The 18,924-nt window shown below is 39.5% G+C and overlaps 1 protein-coding gene across 1 annotated transcript; it reads right to left on the reverse strand.

Moving 5' to 3' along the window:
• Positions 1–798: 798 nt before the first annotated feature.
• LOC142608960 (uncharacterized) lies at positions 799–1,773 on the reverse strand. Its single transcript, XM_075780610.1, has one exon. The coding sequence runs from the start codon at positions 1,771–1,773 to the stop codon at positions 799–801; it is 975 nt and encodes a 324-aa protein (XP_075636725.1).
• Between the last annotated feature and the right edge of the window lie 17,151 nt (positions 1,774–18,924).

Below are 18,924 nucleotides of genomic sequence, written 5' to 3' on the forward strand. Positions count from 1 at the left end.
CTTCCTTGATACCATTATCTTGTTAAGGAGCGAAGGCCCTCTTCTTCTAACAGATGGGCTTGGAGGAAGATACACATTCAGACGATGGGTAATGACACTTGGGTCAATCCCTAGCATGTCTTTGTGACTCCACGTGAAAATATCAATGCTCTTCCTTAAGAACTAGACAAGGTCTTGCTTCATCTTCTTTTCCATGCTTGTTCCAATCTTGGTAAACCTCTCAAGGTTACTTTCATCCAGAGGAACGTCTTCCAATACTTCAGTGGGCTTTGCCGCAACCTTTCTCTCTTCTATATTCATCATCTACACATGCTCGTCCATAGCCAACATTGCTAAGTAACATTCTCTAGCTGCTAACTGATCTCCTTGTGCTTGTCCTATTCCATAATCTGTTGGAAACTTGACAGATAGGTGGTAGATGGACATCACTGCCTTCCAACTATTCATAGTTGGTTGTCCAATGATGGCTTTGTAGGAAGACGAGCAATCTACGATGAAGAAATTAACCTCTTTAGCTATCTGCTGTGGATGTGCCCCTACCACGACGGGAAAAGTAATAGTGCCCACTAGTTGTACCTTCATTCCTCCGAATCCAACTAAGGGTGCGTTCACTGGACGAAGTTGATTCATTCCAAACCTCATTTGCTGGAAGGTGGGATAATATAGGATATCTGCTAAACTCTCATTATCTATTAGCACCCTTATAGTTGTGTAGTCTGCAATGAGCAAGGTTATGATGATTGCATCGTCATGTGGATGATGGACCCTTCTATCATCCTCTTCCGTGAAAGTGATAGCCTACCTGTCTACCTCCTCAGTCCTTGGTGGTCGTCCAGAGAGTTGAACATTCTGCACCACCTTCAAGTAGGTCTTACTTGACTTGGAGGATTGTCTTGCTGAAGTTCCTCCTACAATAACTCTTATTTCTCTATGTGGGGGCCGTGATTGCTCTTCTACCTTCCCCTTTAACTTCTCATCCTTATGATCTCGTCCAAGAAAATTCCTCAACTTTCCCTGCCTAATGAGATTCTCAATCTGCTGCTTCAAGTCATAGCATTCGTTCGTGTCATGCCCATGATCTCTAAGGAAGTAGCAATACTTGTTCTTATTGCGATTATTAGGATCTCCCTTCATCTTCTCTGGCCACTTCAAGGATGGGTCGTCCTTGATCTGTATAAGTACTGGATCAAGTGGAACATTCAAGGGCGTGTAATATAGACTTCGTCTTGAAGGCGAACCTGCCTTCTTGTTGTCTCTATCCTTCTTTTCTCCCATCCAGGCCTTCTTCGATCGAGGGCCTTGTTCAGAATGACATGGGAGCTTCGTTTCCATCCGCTCTGCTCTCTTCCTCTTCTTGGTAATGATCGCATCTTTTGCATTCATGAAGCTTTGGGCTGAGTGGATGAGTTCAGCCATGGTTTGTGGTTCTTGATCATAGAGCTTGTGGATGAATAAATCTGAACTAACTCCATTATGGAAGGCTACTAACAGCAGCTTATCATCCATCCTATCCGCCATCAAGGCTTCCTTGTTGAAATGGGCGATGAAGGACCGCAAACTTTCATTATCTCCTTGCTCTATAGTCAGCAAGCTAAACGAGGAGCGCTTATGCCTTTGACCTCTAATGAAGTTATTGACGAATAACTTACTCAACTCTTTGAAGGAACTAACGGTATTTGGAGGTATTTTACTAAACCACAATCGTGCTGGTCCCTTAAGGGTGGTTGGGAAGGCCCTACACATTATCTCATCCGGAACTCTTTGAAAGTGCATCGTGGTCTTGAAGGTAGCAATGTGATCACATAGTTCCATCATATGAGTCTAACGTAGACATCTTGAACTTGGAAAGTAGGGGATGACTGTTGATGGACGTTATGAAAGGGGAATCAGTTTGATGAACTAAGTCATCTACATGATTTGTCCTTCTCATATTTTCCCTCATCTCATCCATGGCTCTCCTTATCTGATCCATCTCCTTTTCCAAGTGTGGCACCCTGCGTGAAACGGTACCCTTTGAGTGATTCTCACGCTCAACATTTTTTCCTTCTTTAGCTTCTTGACTCTGAGCTTTCCCTTCCATACACCATCCATGATGTTGCCTTCTTTGATTGATCTCTCGAGTTAACTCCTGATTTTGATGGGTTAACTCTGCCATGGACTGCATTTGTTGGACAGAAGGCAGTTGCATAGTAGGTGCGGATTGTTGAGCGCAATTGAGGTGGCTAGAAGCGTTTCCACTCTCCTGATGGCCTAGACTAGTGGCCATTGACCTTGTTCGGACCATGTAGCCTTTTTTTAAAGAAAGATAAATTGCAAAGCAAAAATTTAACTTTCCTATAGATGGCGCCAACTGATGATACACAAAAAATTAGTAGGCTGAATGCTCTAGGCTTTAATGGGATTGAGTTGCTTGGAAGGCCTGAAAAGAAAGAAGCACTAAATCAAAGGTGACCGAGGTGAACCGGCCAAGAACCTTTCGATGCTTAATTTAGTTTTCTCTCTCGAACTCAGAAATTCTAACTCTATAAGTGGTGAAACTTACCTTAATTTGATATGGCTGAGTCCTTTTATAGTGAGTTTTGGAGTGGTTACTTGTTTAGTAACTTCTTCAACGTGGGTGGAAGTTAGAGGGTTCAGACTTAACTTCTACAACTGCTATTGGAAGTTAAGAACTTAGTGGGAAGTTAGAGCGATGAATAAGGATTTCACTCCCACTTTAGAATAGTAGAACGTGGTCCGAATTATAAGCTTTTGGATAGAGATTTACTTTGAAAATCTCTAAGTGTTGGGAGGTCGTCCAGGTGACTCCATGCTGGACTACCTTCTTGCACTTGGACGACCTCCTTTGGAGGCACTCATAGGTTAACTCTCTATTGCAATTCTGAACATTTAATATATCAGGTGGACAACCTTTCTGGTCTTGGACGACATGATGGACGAACTGGAGATAGTCCAATTGTTTTTGGTTCACCATCAAAGGTAATTAGCATTGTAATAAGATTATTGTTTTTCCTGGATGAAAGTTTTTCTTTTAGTTGTGTAGACACTCGATTTCGCATCCATAATTTAATTTGGAAGGTGACTAAAACAAACATTTCAAATACCCAAAAATCATATTTGCATTACATGTGTTAAATCATTCATTGCCTAATTTAAAAATGATCTTGAGATTCTAATGGTCGTGACAGTATGCCAAATTCCCAAATCGGACCGTTGGATTGAAATATATCACAAAATCAAGTTTTCAGGGTCTACATGCAGTGTATGGGGGTGAAACCATTCACGTGTGATTAATTGGAATTAATTCTAATTGGTTAAACAATTAAAATTAATTAAATAGTTGTGTGATTGGTTGTTGGATTTTATTAGGAATAAACCTGGTTGCATAGGAATAAATTGGATAATTAGATAACAAAGGAATTGTTGATAATTAAGTCTTTTTAGAATATTTATCTATCAGATAATTATTGTTTTAAGACCTTGATTATCAAAATAGAAGGGATTTATTTTGGAATAAGAGTTAAAAATATTTCTAGGTGCAATTCTCGACTCAAAAAATCCCTATAAAAGAGTCCAGATTGAACCAAAGTTGGGAATTGGGCTTGGCACTTGAGAGGGCAAATCAACATTCTAGGCCCGGCCTAAATATGCTCTGATCAAGATAAAACACATCCATATCAAATTTTGGTTTAAGAATTTGACCCAGTTCGTATCTGATCCAAACTAACTTATTTTTTAAAACCTCTATAAATAGGGAACTAAAATCAGAAAACAAGACCCCCTTTTTCTAATCCTCTCTCCTCTTACGTTAAAGAAATTCTGGAAGTTTTACTTTAGGAATTTCTTTTCTATTAAGTGGCCTCACTTAGATCTTTAAAAAAATTTCTTTGATTTTTGAAGAACTCTCTCCTTGTGGAACATGTTCATGCAGGTAAGTTTCTATCTCTTTTTTTTCTTTTTCTTTTTTTCACATGTTCACTTTTGGTTATGTGATGTATGTTTTAGCATATGTATTTATGTAATGATGTAATGCATAACATTAAATATTAGGTCTGTTGCTTTATGTTAGACAAAAAATAGATCTAAAATATTTTTCCAAAACCTCATTGTTTTCCTTAAACAAAAATCAAATTTGAAATATTTTTTCAACATCCCATTTTTTTCTTTAAAACAAAAATTGGATCTGCATTTTATGTTAAAAAAATTCATTCTTTTCACTTTAAAAAATCAGATCTGAAATTTCTTTTAAAAGCCATTATGTATTTTAATCAAACAATTAGATTTGGATTTTGAGCTCCATTCTGTTATTTAATTAAGAAATCAAATATGGGAACTTTTCAAAAAATCCATTCCCTATTATTTTAAAAAAAATCAGATCTAAATTTTTATCACAAAATTCATTTTGCTAATCTAAAACTTCTCATAAAAAATCTTTCTTTTCACTAATAAAATTCAGATGTGATTTCTCTTTGCATAAATGCAACAGATCTAGTATTTTGCATATTAACCAATTTTAGATCTAGGAATATTGACACAACAATTTGCATGTCATATTTTATGGGTATTCAAAAGGTCATTTAAAGTCTAGAAGACCAGACTCTGTCTGGGTAAGGTGAGTGCTTAACATAAGTGGCAACTCCATAGAATCTTGAAAATGGAAGGTGACGATGCCTACACCCTTCTTTGAGAGCCAATTTTCTGGTTCTCATAGTGGCAACTCCACTAGGGATGTCGAGGGCTAAGTTTCACATTAGACTTTAAATGACCAATTAATACCCTTGTTTTTGTATGATGTTTTTTTGATTGTCTGATTGCTTATGTCTATGTATTTTTTGTACAATATTTTGTTTGAAATTACCATGTTGGTTGTTAAAAGCTTTCCCTAATTATCATAGTGTGTGCCATCAAACAACAAATATGCATGTACCCATCTCAACTTATAGTGGTAGTAACCAGGGATCACTAGTCTTCATTAGATTTGGGTACCTAGTGGTGAACTCACCAACTCATAGCCCAAAGTTACCGGATCATTTCTTGTTGACTAAAAAGGATAGAACATGCCATTCGGACCAAAGTAATGTTCATTACATTACAAGTTGGGAGGTGTAACATCCTAGCTATGGGAAATAATACAACAACAAACCCACCTTACAATGTAATGACTTAGAACCTATCCTTAGGCCGTTCCATGTTAAAATTGCATTGCATTTTGTATGTGTTTGTTTGGTTGATATATTTATATAGATGGGGACCTAGCTTTGTTTGACCCAACCAAGCCTTTTCTTAGGGGAGAATTTGGTCAAGATTAGAGGGAAGACTCCAAAGAGAATCCAAGAACGATAGCCAAACCGGCAATTCCAATTCCAAGCCTATCACAATACTGAAGCTCTTGAGTATAGAAGGCACCTTGCAGTTACAATACCTCAACCCCATGTTCGACTTGCAAGACAACCCAAGCCACAAGAAATCTGAAGACTTTGTCATCATGGTAGAGGGAGAGGAGCACCAAAACACTAAAGAGCCAATGAGCATTCAAGAGCTACTAAACACTATGGTGGCAAGCCAAATTCAGTTGAGGGAAGACATGAACCATATGGTACAGCAGTTTCAGAACCTAAAGGGTAGCCAAGAGGAGAACAAGACCGATCAAACCCCCTATCTCAGAGAGTGACAAGAAGATTAATGAGAAGATAAGTAAGATGGAGGAGAAGATCAAAAGGGCATACAAGATGGAAGACCTCATGGATTATCAGTCGCTCTTGCTTGCTCACTCCCAAGTGCAGGAGATTGCAGCAATATAATTTTTGGAGTACCCAAGTCGAACCATAAGGAGTGGGGTAAATTCAAAGACAATGTAATTTTTTTAAAAAAACTTTTGGTGAAGATGAAGAATAATTTTTTCCTAGTAATTGTAAACAAGAATAATAGTGATAACTGATTTAAGTCAATAATGTAAGTACTAGGGCATCAGGGTATTTCCCTATATCGATATAAAATTCTTTGTGATCTAAGAAATTATATATTTCATAATTGATTGTTCTTATACAATTAAATACTTATGATTCGGTTGAACCGAGACAATTCAAGAATGCATGATAACCTAGATTAATAATGCGTTTAGAAAAGTTTTCAAAAAACCCATTCACTTTAAAATTTGATTTCTATTTGAAACTATTAGAAATTCATCTAAACAATAAGCAAAACATGATTGAACTTATTGAAAGCATGGAAGAACTAATCCATCAAAAGAAATCTAATTGAACAATCAAATATGTTGTTGATAAAATCTTAAAAAGAATCATATTGAATATTCATACCATATAGAAGAAACATAACCCCTAACCCTAGCAAAGAGTTTAGGTTACCATTAGAGAAAGGAAAATACAAGGTTTTATTTCTCCAAAATTCGTTTTGCTCAGCCTCCATTCAAAACCCTCACGTTAAAGTGTCCAAAGAAAATAAAACTTTTACTATTTTAATTTTCATCCAAATTTACAGCAGTAACTTGTGAGTTAATTTCGGCATTCAAAAATTGTGAATTTCAAAAAAATCAAAATTAAAAGTTGTAGATATATAAGTCACAGTTCCAACCCATCTGATCTTGTGTCAATTGGAATTTTGAGGAGAGAGATATGCCTAAAATACTGATCAGTGCTCAAATCCAATTTTTCCTTTTCAGATTCTACCTCTTTGATTCTAGTTTGGCCTTCATTCTCTCACAAACTCCTGTAAACTCATCTTTTTCACATGATTTCTTGAAAGTAGAAAATTACATGCAATGAATGACATTCAAGAAATTATGAAAAGATAAATAATAGGGACTAATTCAAATCATGGCTTTAATTATACAAATTAAATATAGTAATAAGGAGATAACGGCCACATAAATAAATAACAAGTATACATTTTAAGGCGTTATCAGCTCTCTCTTTTCCCAGGCGTAAGATTGCCTCTAAAGTTCAAGATTCCGATCTTGGACAAGTTCGATGACACCGGCTGCCCCAAATCCCACCTAAAGATGTACATGAGGGCTATGTAGCCTTTGGGAGCTACTAAAGAAATGTTGGCACAAATGTTCCAAAACACCTTGACTAAAGCTGCTCTTAGGTGGTTCCTCAACATGGAAGACAATAGAGCTAGAAATTGGGAAGACATTTGTAAAGAGTTCCATAACCAGTACAAGTACAATATAGAAGTGAATGTGACAAGAAGAGACCTAAAGACCACTAAACAAGAGCCAAATGAGTCCTTTTCCACCTTCATTACCAAGTGGAGGTCCAAAGCCACACAGATGATGAATAGGCTGGATGAAGAAGAGAAATTAACCATGGTTGTAAAAAAATTGTTACCTATATACCATACGTTTGCCCAGTACTTTCCAAATTTTAAAGCTTTAATTGTTGTTGGTACTCAGATTGAGGAAGTAATAAATAATGGGACCATAAAGAATGAGGATGCACCTAAGTTTAAAAATAATTTTGGGCTTTCTAGCTCCAAAACTGTAGAAGTGTCTAATAAATATAAAATTGATCCCTACCAACTTATTGCCCCAGTGCAAATATCACAAGGGCTGCCTCTAAGGCCTAGGAGGAAGTTTCATGAACTTTATATGTCAATGAGTCAAGTGTTTGAAAAGTTGAAAGCGAAAGGGTTAATAAAACCCTTAGACCCAAGACTAGTTCCAAACCCATTACTTGCAAAGTTTGATGTGAGTAAAAGGTGTGCCTACCATCAAGGCCCAGGCCATGGCACTGACATGTGTTATAACCTTCGCCATGCAATTCAAGATTTAATAGACACCAAGGTGATTACACCACCTACAAGGCCTAATATCACCAACAACCCCTTACCCAACCATAATTTTGGGAAAGGACCAAGGATCAACTGTTTGATTTTTGAGGAGGAAGGAAAAAAGGACCCGTCTAAGTTGATCTATGACCTACCTGAATGCTTTATGATGACTTGGGAAGAGCTAATGGGCATGACACCCTCAGTAGGATATGATATATGGAGTGAGGATACTGCAAATATCCCAGATAACTCAACATCCATATATGGGGGGAGACACTTCAAACCCCAATTAGATAACCCAACATCCATACATGGGGGGAGACAATTCAAACCCCAAGACATTGAATCAAATGGCCCATAAAAAATTGCCCACATCATAAGGGGGGAGACACTTCAAACCCTCACATCTGGAGATTAACAACCCAGTAGAGGCCTTGAACAAGGCAACCCAACAAACACCCAATGAAAAGGATGAGGTCCCTAAGCAGTTCCAGAAGACGCAAGCCAACATATCCTTTTAGGGTTTACTCATGGCCTTGTATAAGCATCGCCAAAATCTGGTGGACCTTCTCAATTAAATCCAAGTCCCTACAATCTATAAGTAGGGAGCTAACTATTTCCTACTTCGACAAAGAATTGACTAAGAAGGGGAAGCATCATAATGACCCATTGCACATTACTGTAGATGCTAAAGGCAAGAGGATACCAATGGTCCTAATTGATGATGGAAATGCTTTGAATGTGTCTTTTAAAAACCACAAGTTGCCTAGGCTTAAGTATTAAAGAGTTTTTGCCATCTGATCAGCATGTGAGAGCATATGACAATAGCGAAAGGGAGGTTTTGGGGATAGTGACACTAGAGCTCACTATAGGGCTAATGGTAAAAAAAGTGGAATTTCAAGTATTGAACACAGCTTCATGCTTTAACATGCTCCTTGGGCGACCATGGATTCATGATATAGAGGTCGTGCCTTCATCCCCGTACCAAAAGGTTCGGTTTCCACATGAAGGAGCTACAGTTACTATATATGGTGACAATTTAACCGTACCAAAGCCCATTTCTGATATCGATTCTGAGAATATGCTAGTAACCCTAGATGGCTTTGAGATTTAGAAGCCTGGTTTTGAAAGAAGGGAAGAAAAGGTTGAAAAGATCCCTATGGACTTCGATCCCTACAACGGTAACAACGTGGTAGCAATGATGAGGAAGATGAGTTATTTTCCAGGGATGAACCTAGGGAAGACCATGAAAGAAGCAGTTGTATAGGTTCCGGCAATTCCTACAGCCACACCACCTTTTGGGTTAGGTTATAAACCTATGGATGATGACTTATTATAGATGGAAGTGATGAGGATGGTCCACGCAAAGGCCAAAGCAAAGGGACTTCCTAGTCCCTCGAAACCCTTGAAGCCTTACGCTCCTACACCAAATGGGAAGTTTGTCAAGGCTGGGGACAGTTAGCATTACTAGGGATTTCCTAAACCGAGATATGATCTTGAGTCAAAAACAATGGTGCCTAGATTTGAATTATTCTTTGATTATGACAATAAGCTTCCGGAGCTAAAAGAGGAAAATACAAATTGGGTCCCAACTGATTGGGTTGATTACATGGATTTTAATGCAATTACTACGCTATTGGGAGATACCATCTTCAATATAGAAGAGGAAGAATACTGGGAGGCTTGCTAACATGCATTGAAGAACCCATATGAAGAAAGAACGGATGATGAAAGTGATGAAGGGGGAGAAGCCCCTAGTGATGACGACGAAGGTAGTGGTAGTGAAGATGACAATAGTGGTGACAACAACAGTGATGAAAATGATAGTGAAAGAAGTAATGGTGAAAACTATGATAGCCGAGATATCGGCAGCGATAGGGGTGACCCCCTAGTGATAGAGAAGATGAAGACATAGAAGCCTTCCATGAAGAAAATTTTGATGATGATGTGGACTATTACGATGGAGATATAGAGGACGATATAGAAGCTGAGGGTGAATACTTTAATGAATACCCTTATGGGCGACCTTCGGATTGGAGTTGCATTACAAATGCCAGTTCAAAATCAAGCTCCTGATACGACAAGAATGGTAGGGAGATTCCCAAGCTCGGCTTATTCCATAATTTAGAATTTGGCTTATTGACTGCATGAAAATCAGTAGGCTAGAATGATTCGGGCTACGATGATGGCTTTAAGACCTGAAAGGAATGAAAAGAATGTCAAGAGTGACTGGTGTAACCTGACCAAGGACCCTTCGACGGTTAAGTCAATTTTCTCTCTAGAACACAAGGATGGGAAACTGTGAATAGGAGAACTTACCTTGGGTGAATGTGACTTGATCCTTTTATAGAGAGTTGGAAGTGAGTCTACTTGGTAGGATCCACTACTATCATGGGAGATGTGTGGAGTTAATGGAGAAAAAGTGGAGAGGGCTTCTAGGAATTCTCTCCACTTTCCAAAATGACAGATTGTGGATTGATTTTGTAGAACTTATGTAGAATTATCTTGAAATTTATCAAGTGTTGTATAGTCGTCCATTCCCTTGCGAGGCCTGGACGATTACTCTTAGTTGTCCATAACCTTGTGGGTCATGGACGTCCATCATAACTTGAAAGGTTATTATATCTTATGGATGGATCTTTATCATGTTGGGATGTTTCTATTGGGCTTACTTTCTTGTAAAAACTTATGGACATGTCTTGGTCATGGACAACCACCATGGACAAAGTAAACTTGGTTTGGATCCTATCAGTTGCCCCTTGTCCTTGTGTCATCCATGCCACTATTGTTTTCACACTTGGCGATTCTTTATTGGCTGGAAGATTGTCTAGGTGGCATGTCAAGGTGGTTTAAGATCAGATGTTCAGATGCTGACACGTGGATTAATCCTAGAGGTCCACTGATTGCGTTGTTTCATTTTTAAGAAAAGCTACCACGTGGCGGGTTCTGGTTGGATTGCATCATTTCAATGCCCAGGTTTGTCACCTATAAATAGTCCATTACCTCTCTTACCCTCTTACTTTCTCATATTTTCCATTTTGACATCAATCGTCCTCTGCGCCTCGTCTTGAAGTCTCCTCCCGTCCTTAGTCTTCTTCGTCTAGAATCAGGTATCCTCCTTCTTCCATCTATAGGTTTTCTTCTTTAGTATTCTTTACACATGGCTGAGATTATAGTGTCTTCGTCTAACAATAGGGACATGAGAGAAATAGACGAGTATCATGATGAAAGTAACACGAGTAATAGCAGTAGTGATAGTAGTAGTGGCAGTTGTAGTAGGCGAATACCACAGACGAGTAATACTCATCTAGAGTCCTTGGGGTCTCCTTAGAGGTCTTGTAGGAGGAAATGAGGACAAGAGTTGCTTTTGGATCATCTGCTGATCCAACCACTAATGCCCTCTCGTCCACCTCCCTAAGCGAAGAGGAGGAGACTTTGTTTTGTTGTGCTATAGGCATTCCCTCTAGGATGGACGAGAAGAAGTTTAACTCTCTTAGGGGCTGGTACTAGATCCCGGACGATCTTAACCCTCGTAGCTATCCGTGGGGAATGGTGTTGTACCCCTCGTTTTGGAGTTGGTATATATGAGGCTTATCTACTAAGGGGTCTTAGGCTGCCTCTTAATGCCTTTGTTAGGGAGATCCTCCATAGGTTAAGTATAGGCATAAACCAATTTAACCATAACGCATGGAGGCTCATTATATTCATGCAAACATTATGGAAGGAAGTTTTTGATGGGAACCGTCCTCTCACTGTGGACAAGTTCCTATGTTGCTACAAACCCTTAGAGATAAGTCAATCCTTAGGCTTCTATCAATTTTCTGCCAGGGGATCTAGTTGTAGGTTGGTCAAGTCCCTTCCTTCGTCTGATAGAAGATGGAAGACGAAGTTTTTTTTTCTTTATTTTGTCTTAAGGTTCTGGGCTGGGAACCCTGTTGAGGTAGGTAGGGACCCATTTCCTCCCTACACTAGTGAGATGGGTCATCTTCGTCTAGAGGATATGTTACTTTTCATTGCTCGTCTTACTTCCTTTGTTATATTTATCTAACTCCATTCTTTTTGAAGCTGTAAGACAACCCTCCCTGAGCAAATTTTACCTAGATTGCATCCAGTAGGCATGCTCTTTTGCAAATAGGACTTTTCATTTCTTGGTGACTTTTCGTCGTCTAGAGACTTGGGGGCTTAGACCTAAGCCAACAAAGGAAGCAATTCCCCACGAACTTACCACTCACAGACATAAGTTATTTATTTAAGTGTTTTGACCAGTTAACTCGTCCAGACTCTAACAAGTTTGTTTATTTATTTATTTATTTTTATGTATAGGAATGGCAACCATGAAAGAGAACAAGGGTAAAGGTTTAGCCAATGAAGAGTTCGTCCAAAAGGGGGAGGACGTCCATTCCCAACCTCGTCCAGTTGGCTTAAAGAAAAGGAAGGCATTGTAAAAAACCCTGGATTTTGGAAGTCTTCCCAGCCATTGAGGTAGTAAAAAGCCAAGACATGGCTCGTCCAAACCAGTGGTCGTCGAGACTGGCCTTTTCATCCCTCCTGCCATTGCCAAACAACCATCTGCGGCGAAAACCTCTGATGCGAACCTATCCCTTTCTGATGCCACTTCATCCAATCCTTCTACTGGACCTTCTAACAGTGGCCCTATGACTCTTCTAAGGAGTGAAGGCCTTGCTTGGGATAGGTTCAAGAAAGCTATGATTGACAAGGACATTGCCATATGCTATGACATAATTATGAAGGAGTTTGAGCGATCTACAGTTCACGACCTCTTCAAGGTACTTTGTCTCGTCCTTAACCATTCATAAATTGAATTGTTCTCAACCATTTATCTCACATCCATATCCTTTCACGTAGGCTATGACTAAGTTTATGGCAGCGTCCAGACAAGCTTATGAATTGGAAAATGAGAGGGTCAGGCTTGAGGCGAAGGTTTGTGACATGGAGAAGGAATCTAGCCGTCAAGCTGGGGAGAGGACCAAGCTGGAGGACGAGGTGAAGGAGCCAAGGAACCTTGTTGAAGAGCTGAAAATAGATGCTATTAAGAAGGATACTCATCTTGACCATCTTCAAAAGAAAAGCGACGAGCACTGCTCTCTTCTGGGTGAGGCTAAGGAAGCAACCATCAGAGAAAAGCGACGAGCACTGCTCTTTTTTTAAGGGTCTGTTGTTTTGGACCACTTTAATTACTGTAAGTACATTAACTTGTCCATGTTTAAGGATGGACATTTATACAATTGCCTTTTTTAGGCTTGATACATTTAAGGGTTTTTGGATGATGGTTTTCTACCCTTAGTTTTATTTATGAATTCCCGTCCATGTTTGAACTTTCATTCTTGTTTTTATTGCCAATTTTAATTCCAAGCATCCTTCGTCCATAATTAGGACTTTATTTTGGAATAATTGAATATTTTCCCTGTTTTTAGACTTATATTTGGAATTTTTGCTTGGCTATTTTTCTTTTCGTCCATAGTTTGGATTACTCAGTGGTTTGGACGTGTTGTCCATATAAATTCTGTATATTGCACGCATGCTTTTCTTCATTCTTTGTTTTTGGATGTGTACTGGGAGGTGTTTGGTCCTTCCCTTTGTACTTACGTTATTGCCTTAAGGTTTTATGACAATTTGCCTTTTCCTCGTCTAAGGATGGCTTATGATGATACATCTCCGTGTTCAGAGATTTTAGACATCTTTAATTTTCTATGGACGTTAGTTTCATAGAATCATCAACACTTGAGTTAGAAAATTCAAATTGCTTTATATAAAATAGAGAACTTTGTACATAATATCGTCCATAGACATCATTTATGCTAGTACCTAGTTCTTTTTTTTAGGGAATTCAAATTGCTTTATATACAAAAGGACTTTGTTCATGACATCATCCATAAACATAGCACATGCTAGTAGCTAGTGGTTTTTAGGGAATTCAAATGCTAGGAAACATAAAATACTGATAGAAAACATAACTGCTGAAAGATTACATAAATAGACTACTAGTCATCACTAATAATCCTTAGTCTCATCCATATTGACCTTCCTGACGAGTCCTTTTTATTGGTAGTACTTCCTCAAGTGCTCCACATTCCACGGGTGTTCCAGCCTTTGTCCATTCAAGGCTTCCAAGTAGTATGAACCTCGTCTTTTGAAATTGATAAATCTGTATGGTCCTTCCCAATTAGGTCCCAATTTTCCATGAGCGGGATCCTTCGTAACTAGGGACACCCTTTTCAGGATGAGATCCCCAATGTTGAACTACCTTGGTTTCACCAATGCATCATGGTGCTTAGTCATCAGGTTCTTGTAATGTGCCATCCTCTGTTCTACGTCCATCTTTACCTTGTCAATAAGATCGAGGCTTAGACGGAGCTGTTTCTCATTCTCCTTGATAAGTAACGCATAAATGGTCGTCCTTACTTGCAAATCGTCCATAACAATGACGAGTAAGAGTATAGATGAGCGTAAGTGCATTAATTCCAGACAGCATTCAATAACTAAATGGACTAAATGATAAATGAGCACAGAACTATTTCTGTCGTCCAATGATGTGCATTTAAATGGCCATTACAAATGTTAAAGAGCTGGGATTAAATGGTCATCATTGAGCCATAAATCCTCCAGTTGTGGTATAACGTTAGACTAAGCATTTACTCACATAGAGGCTATATAAAGCCAGGAAAGACAGGTAAATGATTCAGGTTAAAACACACAGAAATTACTCTATAGATTATAGATTACTAAGGAGTTTAAGCTAATTTAAGCATCAAACGGTCCTTGGCAGGCCCCAAACCGGTGTCATTATCTGTTAAGTGTCTTATTTGATATAAGATCTCAAGGTCTTCCATTGTACTAATAAGGAACATACTGACGAGGTGAAATCGTACTTCATCACTCCTCATCCTTAAAATGGACCACCCTATAGCTAGTCAAACCAACCTCTACGGGTATCACTGCATCGCTTCCATATGCTAGCTTAAAAGGAGTTTTTTCTCTAGTAGGAGTCCTTACTGTTGTCCTATATGCCCAAAGGACATTAGGTAACTCATTTGGCCATATCCCTTTTGCCCCCTCAAGCCAAGTCTTGATGATCTTTAACAAGGAACGGTTTGCAACTTTAACCTGTCCATTAGCTTGTGGGTGGGATTCCTGATTTCTAACTGCTCGCAAAACTCTCTGAAAGGTGTATTGTAAAACTGGCATCTGTTGTCTGAGACGAGCACCTTAGGGATTTCGAAATGGTAGATAATGTTCTTTTAGACAAAGCTTCTGACGTTCTACTCAGTAATCTTTGCCAATAGCTCTGCTTCCACCTATTTAGTAAAATAATCAATCTCTACCACCAAGAACTTCATTTGCCTTGTTCCAATAGGAAAGGGACCAACGATGTCAAGTCCCCACTAGGCAAACGACCAAGGAGCCACCATTGGAGTGAGGTATTCTGATGTTTGTCTAGGTACATTACTATAGTGTTGACACTTGTTGCACACTTTGACATAAGCTTTGGTATTTGCTTGCATGGACAGCCAGTAGTATCTGGCGTGGGATATCTTATGAACGAGGGACCTGACCCCTAAATGGTTTCCACAGGCTCCTTTTGTGGACATCTCTCAGGACATAATGAAACTCGTCAGGAGTTAAACACCTTAAATAAGGTTAAGAGAAACCCCACTTGTATAGTACCTCGTCCATAAGGACGAACCTTGTTGCTCTCACCCTTAGCTTCCTTGTTTCTTCTTTATCCTGTGGGAGGAGCCCGCCTTTGAGGTAAGATATGATTGAAGTGGTTTAGTTGGCTACTCTGTCTACCTGATTCACTTCTAGAATGTCAATACTTGGAATGTACTAGACTTTAAGGATGTCAGCTTCTACATTATCCTCCCTTAGTATCTGTTGAAACTGAGTTGTTGTGAAGCCTTTGATACATTGCTTAACTTTTCCCAAGTTCTTCTTCATCTATTCTTCCTTGGCTTCATACATTCCGTTCACTTGGCCTATCACTAACAGCGAGTCTTCTTGGACGAGATCTGAATCTACTCCAAGTGACTTAGCCAACTCCAAACCCTGGAGAAAGGCTTCATACTCTGCTTCATTATTGGTCGTTTGGAACTGTAGACGGATGGCATATTCTAGATGATCCCTTTCTAGTGATTGCAGTACTATCCTAACTCCTTTTACATGCTGTGTGGACGAGCCATCCACACAAACAACCCACTACTTTGCCCCCTAGTCTCCACTTTGCTGATCATAGGCAGGAGTAAATTTAGTAATGAAGTTTGCAAAGGCTTGGGCTTTTATTGCTTTTCAAAGTCGATATTGCACGTCAAATTCACTAAGTTTCACTGCCTATTGGATCAACCGTCCAACGACTTCCAGTTTATTCATAGCCTTCTTCAGCGGGTGATCTGTTAGGACATTGATAACATAAGCTTGGAAATGAGGCCTGAGCTTTCTTGCTGCTGTTACCAATGAAAATGCTAACTTTTCCATTGGTGGATATCTTCCTTCAGCTCCTCTTAAAGTTTTGCTGGTGTAGTAGATGGGCTTCTATACCTTTCCTTCTTCCCTGATCAAGGCCGAACTCATTGCATGAAAGGACACTGCTAGGTAAAGATATAACTCTTTACCTGGTTTGGACAGGCTCAACAATGAAGTTAAAGCTAGATAGGCCTTTAAGTCTTCAAATGCTTATTGACACTCGTTCATCCATTCAAATGCTTTTCTTAACACTTTGAAAAAATGGTAAACACTTGTTAGTAGCTTTTGAAATGAACCTGTTAAGGGCAGCTACTCGTCCAGTGAGGCTCTGGACATCCTTGACATTTTTTGGGGGCTCCATGTTCGAGATCGCTTGGATTTTATTAGGATTTATTTCAATTCCTCTCTACGAAACCATGAAACCAAGGATTTACCTTGATGCAACTCCAAAGGCACATTTGCTTGGATTCAGCTTCATCTTGTATTGTCTAAGTGTGTCGAAAGTTTCTTGGAGGTCGTCCAGATGCTGCGTCTCCCTTGCACTCTTAACCAACATGTTGTCCACGTACACTTCAATGTTTTGCCCAATTTGTGAACGAAACATGTGGTTGACTAGTCTCTGGTAGGTAGCTCCTACATTTTTCAAACCAAACGACATTACTTTGTAACAAAACAAACCTTGCCTTGTGATGAAGGATGTTTTCTTCAGGTCTGCCTTGTCCATCTTAATCTGGTTGTACCCTGAGAATGCATCCATGAAACTCAGCAATTGGTGTCCAGCCGTTGAGTCCACCAGCTGGTCTATGAGTGGAAGAGGATAGCTATCCTTGGCGCATGCCTTGTTTAAATTTGTAAAGTCCGCGCACATCCTCCATTTGCCATTAACTTTTTTGACCATTACCACATTAGCTAGCCAATAGGGTAGTAGACTTCACGGACGAACTCTGCAGTTACCAACTTCTGAACTTCTTCTTTAATGGCATTGTCTCATTCTGGGGCAAATACTCTCCTTTTTTGTCGGATGGGCTTGTAAGATGGAGACACATTTAGACGATGAGTAATCACACTAAGGACAATCCCAAGCATGTCTTCATGACTCCAAGCAAAAACATTTGTGCTCTTCTTAAGGAGTTGGACAAGGTCTTGCTTCTTCTTTTCTTCCATGCTTGCTCCAATCCTAGTAAGCTTCTACAGGTTAGACTCGTCCAACTGTACATTTTCTAATGCTTCAATCCATTCAGCCACTGTTCTTCTCCTTTCAATGTCCATTGTCCGCATTTGCTCGTCCATTGCCAGCATTGCTAAATAACACTCCCTAGCGGCTAGTTGGTCTTCTTGTACCCCACCAACACTATAGTCCATTGGGAATTTGACAAACAAGTGATAGGTGGACGTTGTGCCCCTCTAATTGTTCAAAATTGGTCATTCAATGATGGCATTATATGAAGACGAGCAGTCCAAAATGAGAAAATTCACTTCCTTATTGATTTGTCGTGGGTAAGATCCAACCATGACTGGCAAGGAGATTACGCCCACTAGTAGAATCTTCATTCCTCCAAACCAAATTAAAGTCACATTCACCAGATGAAGTAACTCCTTGTTAATTCTCATTTGCTGGAAGGTTGGATAGTAAAGGATGTCTGCTGAACTCCCACTATCTATTAGCATCATTCTAGTTGTATGATTCGCAATTGCTAAAGTAATGACAATCGCATCGTTATGAGGATGATGAAGTCGTCTGGCATCCTCGTCCGTGAAAATGATTACAGGTTCGTCTTCCCTGATCACCCTTGGTGGTCATCCAGTCAGTTGGACATTTTGAACTACCCGCAAGTAGGTCTTCTTGGCTTTGGACGAGCTTTCAGCTAATATGCCCCCTACAATGACCTTTATTTCTCCAAGCGGTTAACGTACTGGTTCTTCTGCTTTGCCTTTCATTGGCTGCCTTTCGTCCTTTTGGTCCCATCCAATAAAATTTTTCAATTTTCCCTGCTTAATGAGAATTTCGATTTGTTGCTTCAGGTCATAACACTCGTTTGTATTGTGCTTATAGTCTTGATGGAAACGACAGTACTCGCTTTTGTTCCGCTTGCTAGGATCTCCTTTCATCTTCTTGAGCCATTTTAAGGACAGGTCATCTTTGATCTGCATTAGCACTTGGTCAAGTGGAGTATTCAGGGGAGTGTAGTTGGAGTATCGTCTTAAGGACGATCCTACCTTCTTACCGTCACAATCCCTTTTCTCCCCTATTTTGGCTTTCTTTGGATGAGGACCCCTTTCTTTTTCTTCTTAGCAATAATTGCGTCTTCAGCATTCATAAAACTTTGGGTTGAATGTATCAATTCAGCCATAGTCTGTGGCTCCTTATCATACAGCTTATGAATGAACAAATCCGAATTGACTCCATTGTGGAAGGCTGCCAAGAGAACCTTGTCATCCATCTCATCCACTAACAGGGCTTCTCTATTAAAACGACTAATGAAAGAACACAGACTCTTGTTTTCTCCTTGCTCTATGCTTGGAAAACTAGACGATGAATGCTTATGCCTTTGGCCTCTAACAAAGTTGTTGACAAACAACTTACTTAATTTCTAGAACGAAGTTATGGTATTTGGTGGTAGTTTACCAAACCCTACTCTAGCCGGGCCTTTC

Source organism: Castanea sativa, chromosome 9 (genome assembly GCF_040712315.1).
Source record: "Castanea sativa cultivar Marrone di Chiusa Pesio chromosome 9, ASM4071231v1".
NCBI lineage: Eukaryota > Viridiplantae > Streptophyta > Magnoliopsida > Fagales > Fagaceae > Castanea > Castanea sativa.

Bases quoted from the DNA above. Each gene is read 5' to 3' on its own strand.
- LOC142608960 (XM_075780610.1), bottom strand. From the start codon at position 1,773: ATGCACTTTCAAAGAGTTCCGGATGAGATAATGTGTAGGGCCTTCCCA.